This window comes from Punica granatum, chromosome 1 (genome assembly GCF_007655135.1).
Source record: "Punica granatum isolate Tunisia-2019 chromosome 1, ASM765513v2, whole genome shotgun sequence".
NCBI classification, from domain to species: domain Eukaryota; kingdom Viridiplantae; phylum Streptophyta; class Magnoliopsida; order Myrtales; family Lythraceae; genus Punica; species Punica granatum.
In genome coordinates, this window is record NC_045127.1 from 9,890,486 (window position 1) to 9,907,177 (window position 16,692).

The following is a 16,692-nucleotide window of genomic DNA, read 5'->3' on the forward strand; positions in this document are numbered from 1 at the left end:
ATTGGTATAATTGCAGCACCAAAACAATTGTTTTAATTTTGATACAAATATATATGTATAAATTTAATTAAATGAAAAAAAATTCTTTCAATCGAATTTAACATTCAAATCAATATATATATAATATATAATGCTTAAAACAGTTAACCAACTTGAGCCATGTTAATGTCTGGCCCATCCAGCTTCCGCCATCTGCTGCCATATGGGCAAGTTCCCGTGTGAGTCCCACCAACCGTGTGTTGCCATGTGTTCAATTACAAGATTAATAATTGTTATGAATTATTGATCGAATCTATAAATAAGATTGAACGAAAAAATTATTTTAATAAAAAATAATTTCAATCAAATTTAACTTTCAAATTGGTAGAATTGTAGTAATTTTAATACGAAAAATTACATGTGGCAATGTTACATAAGATTAAGGGCAAATTACAAAAAAAAATTCAAGTTTTGTAAAAAGTCTCAGTTTTGTCTTAAATTTTGTTTTGTAATAAAAAAACCATAAATTTTCTAAAATGTCTCAAAAATGACCTCCGTTATAACTTCCGTCAATTTTTGTTGCTGATGGTGGGTCCCTTTAACAGTCCACGTAGGTCACACGTAGGCAAAATTGACGGAAGTTATAACGGATGTCATTTTTGAGACATTTTAGAAAACTTATGGTTTTTTCTGTTACAAAACAAAATTTTGGACAAAACTGAGACATTTTACAAAATTTGAGTTTTTTTTGTAATTTACCCTAAGATTAAAAGGAAAAAAAATTATTTCAATAAAAAATAATTTCAATCGAATTTTACTTTCGAATTGGTATGATTGCAACACCAAAACAATTGTTTTAATTTTAATACGAATATATATGTATAACTTTAAATAAATGAAAAAAACTATTCTAATCGAATTTAACGTTCGTATGAATATATATAATATATAATGCCTAAAACAGTTAATTAGGTTGAGCCATGTGTAATGTTTGACCTCTCCAACTTCCGCCATTTGTTGCCATATGAGCAAGTTCCCATGAGGGTTCCACCAACCGCGTGTTGCCATGTGTTCAAGTGCCTCCTCAATTACAAGATTAAAAATTATTAATTGAATCTATATATAAGATTGAATGGAAAAAATATTTTAATAAAAAATAGTTTCAATCAAATTAACTTTCGAATTGGTAGAGTTGTAGTAATTATAATACAAAAAAATACACGTGGTAAAGTTTTATAAAATTAAACGGAAAAAATTATTTCAATAAAAAGTAATTTCAATTGAATTTAACTTACGAATTGGTATAATTGCATCACCAAAACAATTGCTTTAATTATAATATGAATATATTTGTACAACTTTAATTAAATGAAAAAAATTCTTCCAATCGAATTTAACATTCGAATTGGTAGAATTACGGGGCCAAAACAATTGCTTTTATTTTAATATGAAAAATACACATGGCAAAAAAATATAAACTTAATTAAGCGAAAAAATTAATTTAATCGAATTGGTAGAATTGCGTTGTACATTGAAATTCATATAAGATTAAACGAAAAAATTATTTTAATCTAAGTTAACATTTGATTTGATAGAATTGCGGTGTTCTATACCACGCTAAAACAATTACTTTAATTAAATAAAAAACTATTTATCAAATCTATTTGTAAAATTAAATGGAAAAAAAGTATTTCAAAAAAAAATGATTGGTACAGTTTATCAGATTCCGTCACATGTAATCATTGACCTCTCCAGCTTCCACCATGTGTCGCCAAGTATCGCCCTATGTGCAAGTTCCCACGTGGTTGCGACCAACCACGTGTTGTCATGTGTTACATATATATGCATATGTATATAAACATAATTAAATTAAACAAAAAAATTATTGTAATCGAAATAATTTAAACAAAAAAAATTATTTAAATCAAATTCAACATTCAAATTGGTGGAATTCCATACCTGTACATTGAAATTTGTGTTACAAATTACATCTATATAAACTTAATTAAGCAAAAAAATTATTTTAATGTAAGAATTGCAGCGCTGTACAATGAATTTCAACTTTTATAAGAATGTGTATGTATAAACTTAATTAAACGTAAAATAAGTATTTTAATCAAATTTAACATTTGAATTGGTAGAATTCTAGTGTTGTACAATGAATACCAATTTTGATGGGAATATGTATGCATAAACTTAATTAAATGAAAAAATTATTTTAATGAAATTTAACATTTGAATTGTTAGAATTACACTATTGCATATTGAATACCAGTAAATTACATCTATATATATTTATATATAAAATTGTGTCACATACAATAAATAAAGTTAGAAAAGTAAATGTGAAGATTATATAGGGTCACAAATGGAAATGTCTAAGATTTAAGATTAAACTGAGATAAATATTTATATAATTAATTCATATAAACAGAATTATATCTATTTCAATATTTATACAATTAATTATAATATGTAAATTCTACCAACAATGGAATTGTAAGTATCTACATAATTATTTGATATAAGCATATTACACATTAATAATTTTCAGTATGATAAATATATTATATTAAACAAGAAATTACTACTACATTCATACAAATATAATTATATATTTCAATATATAGGCAATTAATTATGAATGCGATAATTTTACAAGATAAGTAGAATATATAGATTAATTGGTAAGCATATTAATTTTCAATATGATGAATAAATTCTTTCAAACAAAAATTACTACTAAAATTAAATAAAATATATCATTAAAAACCATTTAAAATAACACATATATTATACGCAAATTGAAAAGAAGTTCAAAGGGAGTTCAAAAAGAAGTCTGTTCATCTACCTACAATTTATGTACATCACTTTTCAGCTTGCCATTTATATGATTCAAGTATAAAAAATTTGCACAAGTGAACGAATTCTCATCGTATCTTAATATAACGATCAAGTGTGACATATATGAATGGATATCTAAAAGTTCAATTTAATATGTTTCTAAGTTTATTTAAAATTAATTTCAAAAACTAAGAATTTTCATAAAGTAAAATTTAGCTCCATTCTTTTTATTTCATAATATATTATAGAAATTAATTGCTAAAATTAATATCTACATTATTGCCATATATAACTACTCAAAAAATAATAAGGTGCATTAATAAGCGGTAATAAAAATCCTATTGAAATATTTCCATATATATAGGTGATATGTACCATCAGTCTGATTTGCACATATATATCTATATTGACGTTCATGATTCAAGAACAAAATGGTGGTCCATCCTTTGGGATTCTCTTCCAATGTACTGATGAGAGTCATCTACGAAATGAAGATTCCAATAATACGAGAGAAAGGTCAATAGATGAGCATTCTCATCATCAATGCAAAAGTGCTTTTTTCTACTTTTTTTTCTCTGAAAATCATAGATTTCATATACTATTCATACATGTAAGTATAGCTCCCTTTTTTTTGTGTTTGAATTTAGGTTGAGAACCTCTATTAAGGTAACGCATTATTCTAATTTTCTTACTGTCTAGATATAGATTTATATATCGAACTTATGAGCAATTGAAGTGTCTTTTAATGTATAATGTCAAATTCGGTTACAATATTAGAAGAGCGATATTGTAAATAAATCTCTTCTAAAATATACTTTTATCTATTTTGCCTATATTTGAACGTTTAAATTTTTTTTATTCTCATTGTTTTGTGAAGTTATTTAAGAGTAAGATATTTTTTCAAATTCTGAATCAATTATTATATGTAAATCGATGCCATAAGAAATAAAATTTCTTCTATATATAAATATTTGTTTACTGTATTATCAAAATTAATCCTTCAATATAGGACAATCAAAATAATTCTAAAAGCTTTTATGAATTTATTAGATTTTGTAGAAGAGTTCAAGCATATTTTGGAAAAAAGGAAATATCAATTAGATATGAAATTGCTCCTATGAAACTACTTTTTGAATTAGAAATGATATAAATTATAAATCATGCTAAAGTTAAACTTTAATGATTCGTTCTTTTTTATTTATATATTTTATTAGATATTTTTCAAATATACTGGAGGAACATATGATTTAGTCTTACTAAGAGTTTAAAGTTAGAACTTACATAAATCTTTAGGTTTTCTTACAAGAGTTTATGTTTATGTCGAAAAGTGTAATGATATATGAAAGTATAAATTAGATAGAAAAACCCCTAGATATATTTCAAATATACTGTAGGAACGTATGATTTAATCTAACTAAGAGAGTAAAGTTAGAACTTACATAAATCATTAGGTTTTCTTAGAAGAGTTTATGTTTATGTCAAAAAGCGTAAGGATATATGAAAGTATTAATTAGATACACTACAATAAATTTTATATGTTGTGACAAATTCCATTGATATGAAAGAAATTTAATTACAAGAAAAGTATATTGTGATAAGAATGTTAAATTACATTATATAAAGTCTCATAATGCACATACTTAATATGTATGTAGATACATATATATTTATATGTATATACATATCTTCAATATTGTGTGAGTGTCTAAAACTAAGTATTCTCATAATAACTAACATATATATATGCACATTTAATATGCATGTATATACATATTTAATATGTATATTATGATAAGAATGTTAAATTACACTAAATAAAATCTCATAATACACATACTTAATATCTATGTGTGTGTGTATATATATATATATATTATGATAAGAATGTTAAATTACACTAAACAAAGTCTCATAATGCACATACATATTTATATGTATACACATATTTTCAATATTGTGTGAGCGCCACAAACCAATTATTCATATAATAACTAATATATATATATATATATTCGTATATTGTGACACACATTATATAACTTTTTCATCGCGAAAATAAGTTTATCACCATAAATTATAAGATATTGTGACTAAACGTTATTTTATCACGATATACTTATTAAGACGAGCTTATTTTGACAAGACTCATAACAAGTTATTCGATATTTTCGTGACAAGAAATTTATCTGTTATTGTAATAGAAAAAATCCTGGAACTAAAACTATTAATTAACTCTTTATAATATTTAAATAAATTTATCATTGCAATTATTAAATATTAGAATGATTAATGCTACATTTAAAGAATTATAACATATGGAAATGAATGATAAATATCATTGAATTTTGTAAACTTTTTCTATAATTTGTCTGAGGGAAAAGAGAGAAAATATTTTATTTACAAAATATATGTAATATATATATATATATATTCAAATAAACTTCTTCTATATATCAGTAAAGTTCACCCAAAATTTAATAAATAAGTTCAAATTAATAAATATATAAATAAATATATATATATATATATCAATTTGGACATACTAATACAAAATACTTAATAATTTCAAAAATAAAATCTTTGTGAAGGAAATTTTTTGAACAACTAGTGTTCAATCCCATGCATTGCACGAGTTGTGTTCATATATTTATATTTTTTACAAATAATAATTAGTATAGTTTAAAATATTAATTTACTTATTATTATTATTATTGAAAATAAAAGTTCTCAATAATCAATTTTCAAAAATAATTTTCAACAGAGTTGCAAGAATTCTTTTGAATGATGCAATTACAATTTTATAATCAATGTTCTTATTATGTCTTCTGAATTTATTTAATTTCTTTCACAATGTTAATTTGTGTTATATATATTTATTTTATGTATTTTTATTCTTTTATATTACATTTCAAATTCATGGAATCTTCCTTCTAGATAAAGATTTTTATTATTTTATATAATATTACTTTATAATGAGATATTATATATATTTATATATATATATATTAACTCTATTTTTTAGATATACTTTTAATATATTTCTACGATTCATGATTCTTATTTTTAACACGTTAAATTTTACTTTTCAATATACTCATACATATATATGTTTAGTTTTTATGGTAAATTATATATATGCTTCATTAATTTTTGAAAGAATATCAAAACTTTTAAATCGATTTCTATAAGCTAGGCTTAATTTTCTTAAAGCCGTGTTAAGTTAACTATTTATACACATTTATCACTTATATATAATTGAAAAATTACAATAAAAATTTTCTCTCAATTGTATTTAGTAAGAGATTTATGTAAATTTAATTGCACTTATTAATACTTTTAATTATTATCTTTATTTTAATTTTTTTAATATTCTTTTAGTTTTCCTTTAATTATTATATAGTGAGCCGAAGATGTAGATACATCAATTGCATTTATTAAAAATATTTAATTATTATTTTTGTTCATTAATTTTCTTTTTTCATATTTTTAATATTTTACTTTTCAATATACTCGTACATATATATGTTCAGTTTTTATGATAAACTATATATATGCTTCATTAATTTTCGTAAGAATATCAAAATTTTTATGTCAATTTATATAAGCTAGGCTTAATTTCTATAGGCGATAGAAATAAATTCCAGTTGAACTTTTTGTATAAGGCTTAACTTAATTTGATAGCAAAATTTAATCAAATTGCACTAACTGATATCGGGATGAATGGAAACCGAGAACTCTTTATGGGCACGGGCACGAGCCTCATATATACCAGATGTGTGGTTTCTGGACAATCTAGTCCCCTGCTTACCCGACTAGGGACAAAGCACCCCAATATCCAATGTAAAAATCAGTGGGACTTTGAGCAACATTCCGTATTCGAGTATAGAGAAAATTCAATTTGATAGAGTTTTATTACGTAATAATTGGACCAATTGAATTGAATTAGTTGAGATTCATTAAATTTTTAGATGACAAGATGGGTATCGAAAACTGTGCGTGGGATCCCCTACTGAGCCCCAATCACTGTGTCCCCCATTTTTCTTTTTCTCTTTGGGGGTAAATAATCGCACTGTCGCTTTGATTCAAATAATATGGGAACACGTGGCGTGACGGCATTGGAGATGAGGTTCCATCTGTTTTAGCATGATGATGAAATTTCATTTGTACCCCCTCAAGTTTCACGTCCCTTTCAAATCGGACCATTTACCTTTCACTACGTCTTTATTTAATTCCCTGGCATGGGTCGGACTGTTGCCTCAGCGTATGGGGATCTAAACTGGGGAATGATAGGACTTCATCATTTAATAATGTACATGATTCCGGTGACTGTCATATATATAATGCATTAAGAATTATACATCTATTGAAAGTTGAATATATTGATAATTCTCTTTACTTTTACCTACTCAATAACGTTATTTTAAATAGCAAATGTAAATTGCATATAATTCTTGATATAAATTGCTTCATATTGAAGCGCGCGCATGCGCGCGCACACACATATATATACAACTACACCGGCCACAAGTGATAGCGTATGCGTAATCATAACAAATTACATACCTTTCCCATCCCTTTTTTGAGAATCGACCCAACTTGGGGGACCGAATTGAATTTTTTCGAGGAAAGCTCTATGGATCTCTAACCATCCTTTTTCAAATTGGAACCGTCAATTACTGTCACCACCATCGTACCCTTTTTCGGATCTGTATGTAGACCGAGTGGGGTTGCACATATATAGTAACATCAAGAACAGTCTATATAGCGGCCCTCCGCTTGTTTTAATCGAATTCGTCCATCATCTTCGAGTTGATAGTCCATACATGTTTCTGAAAGTGTCTTTAGTTCAAATTGGATACCTATAAACGGTACGATTGTATTCTCTGACAAAGCGATTATCAATATGTTGGAGGATTGCGCTAATATTATGCAAGATCAATTTCTGCAGAAATCATTTGAATGTAATCAAATCGGATACCTATAAACGGTACGATTGTATTCTCTGACAAAGCGATTATCAATATGTTGGAGGATTGCGCTAATATTATGCAAGATCAATTTCTGCAGAAATCATTTGAATGTATTATTTGGGCCGGGCCTCTGGTGTCCCTCTTGGGTCTGGGTTATAAGCTGTGGACCATTTTCCAAGAGGTCTGTGATTGTGATAATAACCTCAACTTGGAACGAAAAGATCTTGGAATCGATTCTCATCGATAGAATTTTTCGTTTCTCTTTAGCTTCCCAGCTTGTAAGATCAATATAATCTTTTTGGATACTAATTTCCAAAATATTTTACTGATTGAGTAATGCTGATAATATCATTTGCATATTGGCCATCAACAAGAAAGGATAAAAAATGATTTGCAATATGAGATCTTCCAATCCAGTTACGTGCTAGATCTGTGGATGACCTAATTCAATGAGACTAGCTGCATATATAAGATTCAATTCAAAACTTTCATTGAACTCAACTCAATGGATGATATAGTAATAAAATTATGTTATAGCTCGAAAGTTTGAGTCAATAAGTTATTGACCCACTTAGTTGAAAATTCATCATTGTAAAAAATATATACGGTTCAAACAAATTTAAATAATTAAGGACATCAATTCATGAAAGAAAGCCACATATTCATTCAGGGGTGGATGTAGGACCCCGAAACTAGTGTGTTCAAACTTACAATTTTTTTTTAATTAAAGAATATTGATTTTTTAAAATTTCGCTATAATACTAATGTTGCAAATAAACTCATAGACTAAATATATTGAAAAATCTTACAAAAGTCCTCTTTGAGATTTCATATTTTGAAATCTCTGTATAATTAACTCATTATCAATAGTATCAAATACATCTCGTTCAATATAAATAAATAAACAATCGTTCATCAAGGAATCTCCCATCCGGTTCCGCAACCTACTCTTCACAATATTCATTGCAGAAAAAAAAAACCCCTCTCTAAGTTGCAGTAGTCACAAGTAAAATTAATGCCGACTTCACAAGCAAAAAAACTAACGGGATCCCATTTGGCTTCAACCAGCTTCTCTACAAGCCCACTGATTCCTTTTAACACAGAGATTCTTCACTTGTTCGCATACCAATGATGTCCGTATCAAGCTGAAAATTCAAATCCATCAACTCAACTGGAGAGAAATCAGAAGGATGAAGCTGAGCAAGACGAATTAACTTCTCTTTATTCAAGGCCGAAAAAGTATAATCTGAACTAAGGCATGCCACTCAGAGAAGCAACTCAGTATTTGATTCATTGAACCGAATGTTCAACTCTTGAAGTTACCTGTCAAGAACACAAAACAACCCTGCACGTTATCGGTCTAAATTATCTTCTTAGTTTCACGTCGCTTCCTTCCCCTAGCCACAAATACTTCATTCATAGCGGGCACTCCAATATCATGCACATTACAAAAAGAAGAAACTTCATCTAACAAAGATTCCCATACACTTTCTCGCATCATTTGCAATCGTTTCTTGGAAATCCTCACTAATATCATGGCATTAATAGTATCCTGTTCTTTCCTCTACAATGCTTGTGATAACTCATTTGTAATTCCCAATACATTTCTCATCAAATGCGTTGTAAAAACAAAATTGAATGTGCAGACCAATTCTAAAAGTCCATTTGCCTCAGCTCTTTGATCTGGATTCAGACCATCAATCTTAATAATCTCAAGCACCCCCACCACAGAAGAAAACATAAGAATCAAGTTCAAGAGCATACCATAATGTAAGCCCCATCGCGTATCACCAGCACGTCTTAGGCCAATTTGCTAATTCAAACCTCGACCACTTTGAATTTCCCCTTTTAGCAAGGTCCGCTTAACCTTAGCAGTATGGCTCTCCCGAAGCATGTCAAGGCCTTTACATGAACCCCAACAACATTAAGCAAAGTAGCAATCAAACTGAAAAGTGAAGCAACCTGAATCTCATTCTTTGCAACAGCTACAAGAGTAAGTTGGAGTTCATGAGCGAAACAATGAACATAAAATGCTGAAGAATTCTCTTCTAGAATTAAGCTTTTGAGACCATTAGAAGCACCTTGCATGTTGCTTGCTCCATCATAGCCCTGTCCTCAAACTCTTGACAAAGTTAATCCATTTTTAGAAAATAATAATTCGATTGCTACTTTCAGTGACATTGAAGTGGTATCAGGAACATGTACGATGTCAAGAAATCGCTCCACAACACTTCCATGTCTATTTACGAGACGTAAATTAACACCCGTTTGTTCTTTATTAGACATGTCTCGTGACTCATCCACAATAATAGCAAAATATTCACTTGCAAGCTCTTTAATATAGTCTCTTGGGCGGCAGCACTCACAATGTCTTTTTGAATCATGTAAGCAGTTAACTTATGATTCTCCGGTGCATTTTTTCAAAACGAGGTTATTGATATCCTTGTTATGCTCAGCAAGAAACTTAAGAAGTTCCAGAAAATTACCTTGATTATTGGAACCTTCTTATTAATCATGCCCGGGAAAAGCTACTCGTTGTTGCAAAAGAAACCTGGCACAATCAACAGATGCAGTCAACCGGTTGCGGTATATTCTCCGAACTTCATCAGATTGCTTATTCAATGCAGTTTCAATGTGTTATTTTGTCTCATCAGATCAAGGCACTTGCTCTAAGCTTGATTATGTGCACTATTATGTTCTCCAATATGATCTTTCGATGCACATAAATCCAATAAACCTTCCAATTTAGAGGGGTTAGAAATTGTGACATTTGAAAGTGTTTGAAAGTATTTCAAACCCTCCAAACCTTCAAAAAATGTTACAAACAGGGTTTATGGAGGGGTTTGTAAAATCTCCAAACATGTCCCCCTACAAAAACCCAAACCCCTCGATCCAAATATAGCTTAAAAGTCTCTAGAGATATTGCCACTGATTTAATTAGATAGTGGTGATCAATATAACAGCTCTTCTTAGTAGATACGATTGTGAATCATTTAACATAATTTAAAAATAAATAAATAAATAATTTTCCTTTTTTTTTTTAAAGATTTATGCAGTTCTGACTCACAGAAATACCAAAAGAAAGGATGAAAATTGGCAAAAGCTCACCAGAATCCTATATTAGCAATGATTACGAACCATAGGCCTACTTTTACAACAATTCAAATGTTAGTACTATAGATTTAAAATTGACTCCGAATGTTACATAATGGTCAATAGCTCAAGAATAAAAAACTAAAACCCGAAATCCTAAGTCCAGTAACCATACTCTTGGAAGAAGGGCAGATATAATTGGGCTCATTTGTGCTTTGATAATGGACACACGGTGACCCTCAATGGGCGGCCCAAGTAAATATTGCGCCTTGTTCCCTCACCTTCGAATTTGAATGGCGCCACAAATTGGTACATCAATAGGTCATTCTTGAAGTGAAATTAGTTCCAGAAAGAAGATTAAAGTTACTCTTATGAGAACTAAAGGATACAAATAATTTGTCGTGGTATATTTTTTGTCTTGATTTATCTCAATTGCATAAACAATTCTTCTTTTGAATTTGCCCCTTTTTTGCATGGTAAATTCCCTTAGGAAATAATACTGGTAATAATAAGCAAAGTTGTTTAGTACATATAAAAAGAAAGTAACCTTCCTAAATTGGTTTTGGTGTTCGATCGCCACCTCTTCTTATTAAATAAGGTCTCGGGTCGAGTGTTGTGAATGATAAAAATCCATGATTAGAAAATTTTTATCTCTTATTAGATCGACTTGACCCAAATTGAATTATCATAGCACATTGAGTTTTCCGATTACTCGATGATGTACACCAAAAAACTAAAAGGAAAAAAAAATCCAAAAAGCCTACATAAGGTAACCAGTGATCTATAGAGGTATAGGAAACAGACTTTCTACTATGGTTTTTTTTCCTGTCTCTTTTCATGAGATCATGAATGTTCTCATTTTATTGTCTGAAGCTATATCATTTTGTTCTGATGTTCAACTTAATCCTAACAACGAAGTGTTCCCGATTGATTTCGAACCTCTGCCTTGCATCATCACATGTAAAGTCCGCCAACTGGGGATGTAACGGATCCTGCCCTGCCTTAATTTGAAGGGACATGCTAAAGCAAAAACATCTCTAGTTACCGACGAATTCAAAAAGGGAGGATTTTTTTGAAGAATCTTCGTCGGTTTGCCTCGGAAATTTTTTGCTGAATTATTTATTTATTTTTGCTGAATTGGGTTTGCCTCGGAAATGCATGGGCTCCTTCCTTGGTTTGGGGCTTTAATCAACATCAATGCCTCATAGTAATCGACTTTTTCACAAAAAGTGAGAAATGAATGAACAAAATGAATGGTTCAGAATGGTTCGTACTACCCCACAAGTGAAGAAAGACCCTCTTCTTAAGCAAAGGACGATAAGACATGGGGAGATATTGAGATTCAAGGGAGTAAATAGAGGCACTTATGCATCAACTCCAACCAATTTGGCATAGTAATTAAGAAGCAGTTCAAATATTCACTCGATCTCGGATTCGAAACTCTTTGAAGTCATCTGAGCGCATTTAGCGTAATTACCTACTTCATACGTTACCGGGAGTTCACGCATTAGTTAGACGAAAGATAATAAAAAAAAGAAAGGAGGTTTTCCCGCATCAATCGTTAGATTTCGACATTCCGGAAAAGTGCAAGGAAAGAGATATGGTATGATAATTATTTGCATTTGGCAAGAATATTCCAATAAGTACAGAGACATGATATATGAATCTGTCGGGAATTGTATTATAGTGGACTTGAAAGAGATAACAATTCGTGTTTATATTATAATCGTTCCATACTGTGAATGCTTCATTCCATGCTAGATACAATATTTAACGAACTTTATGTATCTTTCCATGGTAAGGGGTCGGTTAATACCATGCCAAAATTTACTTTATAACTGTATCTGTATTTATTTGATGCGCTACTGTCACGCGTATTTTCTTTTACAAAAATCTCAATGGATTTGGTGTATTTTTCTGTTCTTTGTAATCTTACTCTTTGACATTTTACTCTGTATTCATTTTTGTTATCAACGGAGATTTATTGATTGCGGAGGAAAAAAAAAACCATGCCAAAATGACCAAAAACCTGCTGATTCTGCAAGGACGATCAACTCGGAGGTTAATTTCCGCACAGTACCTTTTTATCTCGGAAACATTAATGGGTACACAACATGTTATATTAAAAGAATAAATATGCAATTTGATCCTTGACTTTTGTAAGTTACGTTAATCAGATCTTTGACTTATTTTTTGCACAATTTAGTCTTTGAGTTTGTCGATTTCTATCAATTTGATTCCTACTTTTCCAATTTACATCAAATGGATCCTTTTTACATCAATTACATCTTCCACTGAATAAAATTACTTCAATTACATCCTCAGCTGAAGGAAGTTACATCAATTACACCCTCTACTAAATAAGTTGGGTATTTTATGACGTAATATATATCAAGTAGGTCCTTTGTGGTACATCAATTAAGTCATTCCGTCAAAATTTGTCTGACAGTGTTAACTAAAGAGTATATTACATCATTTAAATCATTACTTACTTTTTTTAATATCTGTTTTTTTCTTTTTACAAAGAAAATTATAATAAAAAAAACAGTGTGGGCTAGTGAGAGCTTCCCCGCCGGCGACCTCGTCATGGGGGGAGGTCACCGGAGGGTCCAGTACCCAATGGGCAAGTTGTCAGCGGGGAAGACCCCATCGAAACTTTCCCCTCTGTTTTTCCTTTATTTCGAAAAACAGAGGGAACAAGGGTGGGCTCCGACGGGGCTCCCTCCATTTTTTTTTTAAAGATGATGAAACAGCACCATTTTAACATTTTTTAAAACGACAAAACGACGTCGTTTTGTGTCCATTCCTCAAAATAACGCCATTTTTTCATCTTTCTAAAGCCCTCGTTTTTCATTTTTCTATTAAATAGGAATAAAGGAAAATTAAAAAAATCAAAGCAATGACCTAAACGATGTAACATGCTCCACAGTTAACGTCATATTTAACATCATAATGACGGAAGGACCTAGTTATTGTACCAAAAGAAGCTCTTTATGTATTTTGTGTAACAAAGGACACAATTAATGTAGCGATAACTTAATTGATGTAATTTCTTTCAATGGAGGATGTAATTGATGTACAAGGACCAAATTGATGCAAATTGACAAACTCAAAGACCAAATTGATGCAAAAAATAAATCAGGGACTCGATTGATATAACTTGCAAAAGTCAGGGACCAAATTGCCAATTTACTCTATATTAAAATCAGCACATTCATGTTATACATATATGAATATATACACACACTTCCATATAATTGTTATATACGCGCCAATCAGTAACTGAGTTAATTGTTCATGAACAACCATCTTGATTTTTTTTTTCTTTACATTTATCAACTAGCTAAGAGTGGCATCATCAAGAAAAACAAAACTTCGACCTAGCTTGCTAGGAGAGGTATCATCAATAAAACATTTCCCATATCAAATGGACACTCAAAACCAATCCTTGCAAACTGATAGTATTTCATTAGAGGGAAGAGATCATAATTTATCCTTGTGAAAAATAGAAAATTCAATTATATATAATTTAGGAAAGCCTCTCAAACATCAAATCCAATAATCGCGAAGCCATGAGTTTGGGTAAATAAAATAGATCCTATGGAATAGCCCCAAAAATTTTTTGTCACTCTGTTTCCCTCACAAACACCTTCCTCCATATCCTGCGTTCCTAAAAAGTGCTTGCTTTACGTCTTCTGGACTCACCATAATTCCTCTCTGGCCCATTTCCTACATATATTGTCAACAAAAGATTATTACAACCAAAAATATATAACATCCATCATAAATTTGCCTAAACAATAAATCATTAGACCGTGAGATTAGTCGGGTGAACCTAAATAACCCTTGTTATGATTCTGGTGTTTTTCTGTGAGACGGGATATATATATTACCAGGGAGCAAGAAGCTTGGAGGGCAAAGTCACTGAAACAGCTGATGACGCAGTGTTGGATCTCAAGTCCCAATGCTTCCAATGTGTTCACTGTGGACAGCAAGAGGCCAGGCTTCCCTGAGCAGCAAATCTCCACCTTTGTGTCCTCCTTCCTTCTCTCCACATTGAACTGTTCAAATTTAATATTCCAACCAACCCCCACCCAAAAAAAATTAGTCTGACTCAATAGACTAATGATATTCATGGTCCCACGGAAAGGGAATAGTTATTTTCAATAATTGTTGTTTTTTTTTATCAGGTATAAGAAAGTTTGGAAAATAAAAGCATATGAAAATTCACTTGTGAAAATTGAACCTAATTTTTTTTATCGCAAAAATGAAAGCAAGTGTCATTATTCTACTCTATTCTCTTCAATTGCTGATTTTTTTCGGTGATATCATGGATATCCAGATCATTAGTTTTTAGATTGTCCATCCATGGGAGTTCAATCAATAATTTCAGCCAATCAAATCAATGCACTAGCATGCCATTCTGAGGTCATTCGTGGGCATATTGTTCTCATCATTGGATTAGTCCGACCTTATAATACGTAACCATGCACAATATAGCTTCTAGAGTTATTTTGGTAACTCGAGCTGCATCTTCGGTTAAAACTTTCAGATCGATGACAAGTAATTGTTACAGCATGTACAAGGACCGCTAGAGAGTATGTACCTTTGGCGAATTCCGGATGAGCATTTCGTTTGGTTTCATTTCCTCGATGAGCTGCACCATGTTCAATTGGTTTGGTCCTAATTCGACTTCATCCTGCAACAGGCGGATTTTCTCCAACAACTCTTTCAGGTAGTCAATGGTGTCTCCCAGTATTGATGTCCTGTCCATCTGCTCCCCAAAAAGAAAAAAAATGCGGGAAAAGTAAATTACTGAATTTATTATTAACCAATCAAACAATGAAGAGTAAAAACTTAATGCAATCTCGACAGATGATTTATTTGGAATTGCGTAGATAGCAACATTCACACTATTATACTTAACCCGATTTCAATTTGTTGCAACGCATTTTGCTTACCTTGCTGATCTTCGGAACAATCGACCTGAGCATGGAGAGCCGATCATTCAATCGCTTCCTCCTCCTCCTCTCAGCCATCAAATTCTTCGATGGCTGACCCTCCAGCCTCTTCACCCTTCCCTTCGGCCCACCAGGAACCGGAACCGGTTCAGGGGACTGGACCGCCGGCTCCATCTTACAAGCCCCTAGAATGTCCATAGGAGCCTCAAAATCATCACCAAACACATCCTCATCCATGAGCGACAAAATCGCGTAATTATCTTCCTGAACCGGGAGATTACTTCTCGGTGTCTCGTATGTGCTGTAGGACGAATTGTCCATGACAGCTTGTGCCTGGAACTGATCCCGGCCGATAGGACAGTAGCTGCCAGCCGAGTAGTTGAGTTCTTGATCGAGCGACGGTGATGATGAGAACCCCTCGCAGCAGGAGCTCAGGAAGTAATTATCGCCGAGCGGGTTTTCTTCGAGAGCACTGTCGACGTAGTTCGAGAAACCGGGGTGGGTACTGGAGAGGAGCTCATAGTCCATGTTCATCATCATCATTTGCTCTGTGGGCAGAAGGGCTTCCCAGCTAGGGTGGCTTTTCCTCTGAGAAAGCCATTCTTCAAATGGATATGAAGCATATTGCTCATAGAACTCCATCTCTCTCCCTCTCTCTCTGTCTGTCTCTGTTTGTGTTTGTTCTATAGGAGAAAGAGGAACTCTAATTGATAGGAAAATGCCTTGATATTGTGAACTTTGCACCAAGTTGGAGTATATATAGGTACACCAGGAAGGAGGTCTCCCACAAAATGAATTTAATCAACTTTTTATTTTTTATTTTATTTTATTGCTTGGAGCACCAT

General features: G+C 31.4%; 1 protein-coding gene across 1 annotated transcript; it reads right to left on the reverse strand.

Annotated features, from left to right (window-relative positions):
• Positions 1-14,329: 14,329 nt before the first annotated feature.
• On the reverse strand, positions 14,330-16,591 carry LOC116211115 (transcription factor bHLH93-like). Its single transcript, XM_031545380.1, has 4 exons — positions 15,848-16,591; positions 15,493-15,660; positions 14,780-14,947; positions 14,330-14,615 (listed from the first exon to the last, which is right to left on the reverse strand). The coding sequence occupies exons 1-4, from the start codon at positions 16,487-16,489 to the stop codon at positions 14,526-14,528; spliced, it is 1,068 nt and encodes a 355-aa protein (XP_031401240.1). The 5' UTR covers positions 16,490-16,591; the 3' UTR covers positions 14,330-14,525.
• Between the last annotated feature and the right edge of the window lie 101 nt (positions 16,592-16,692).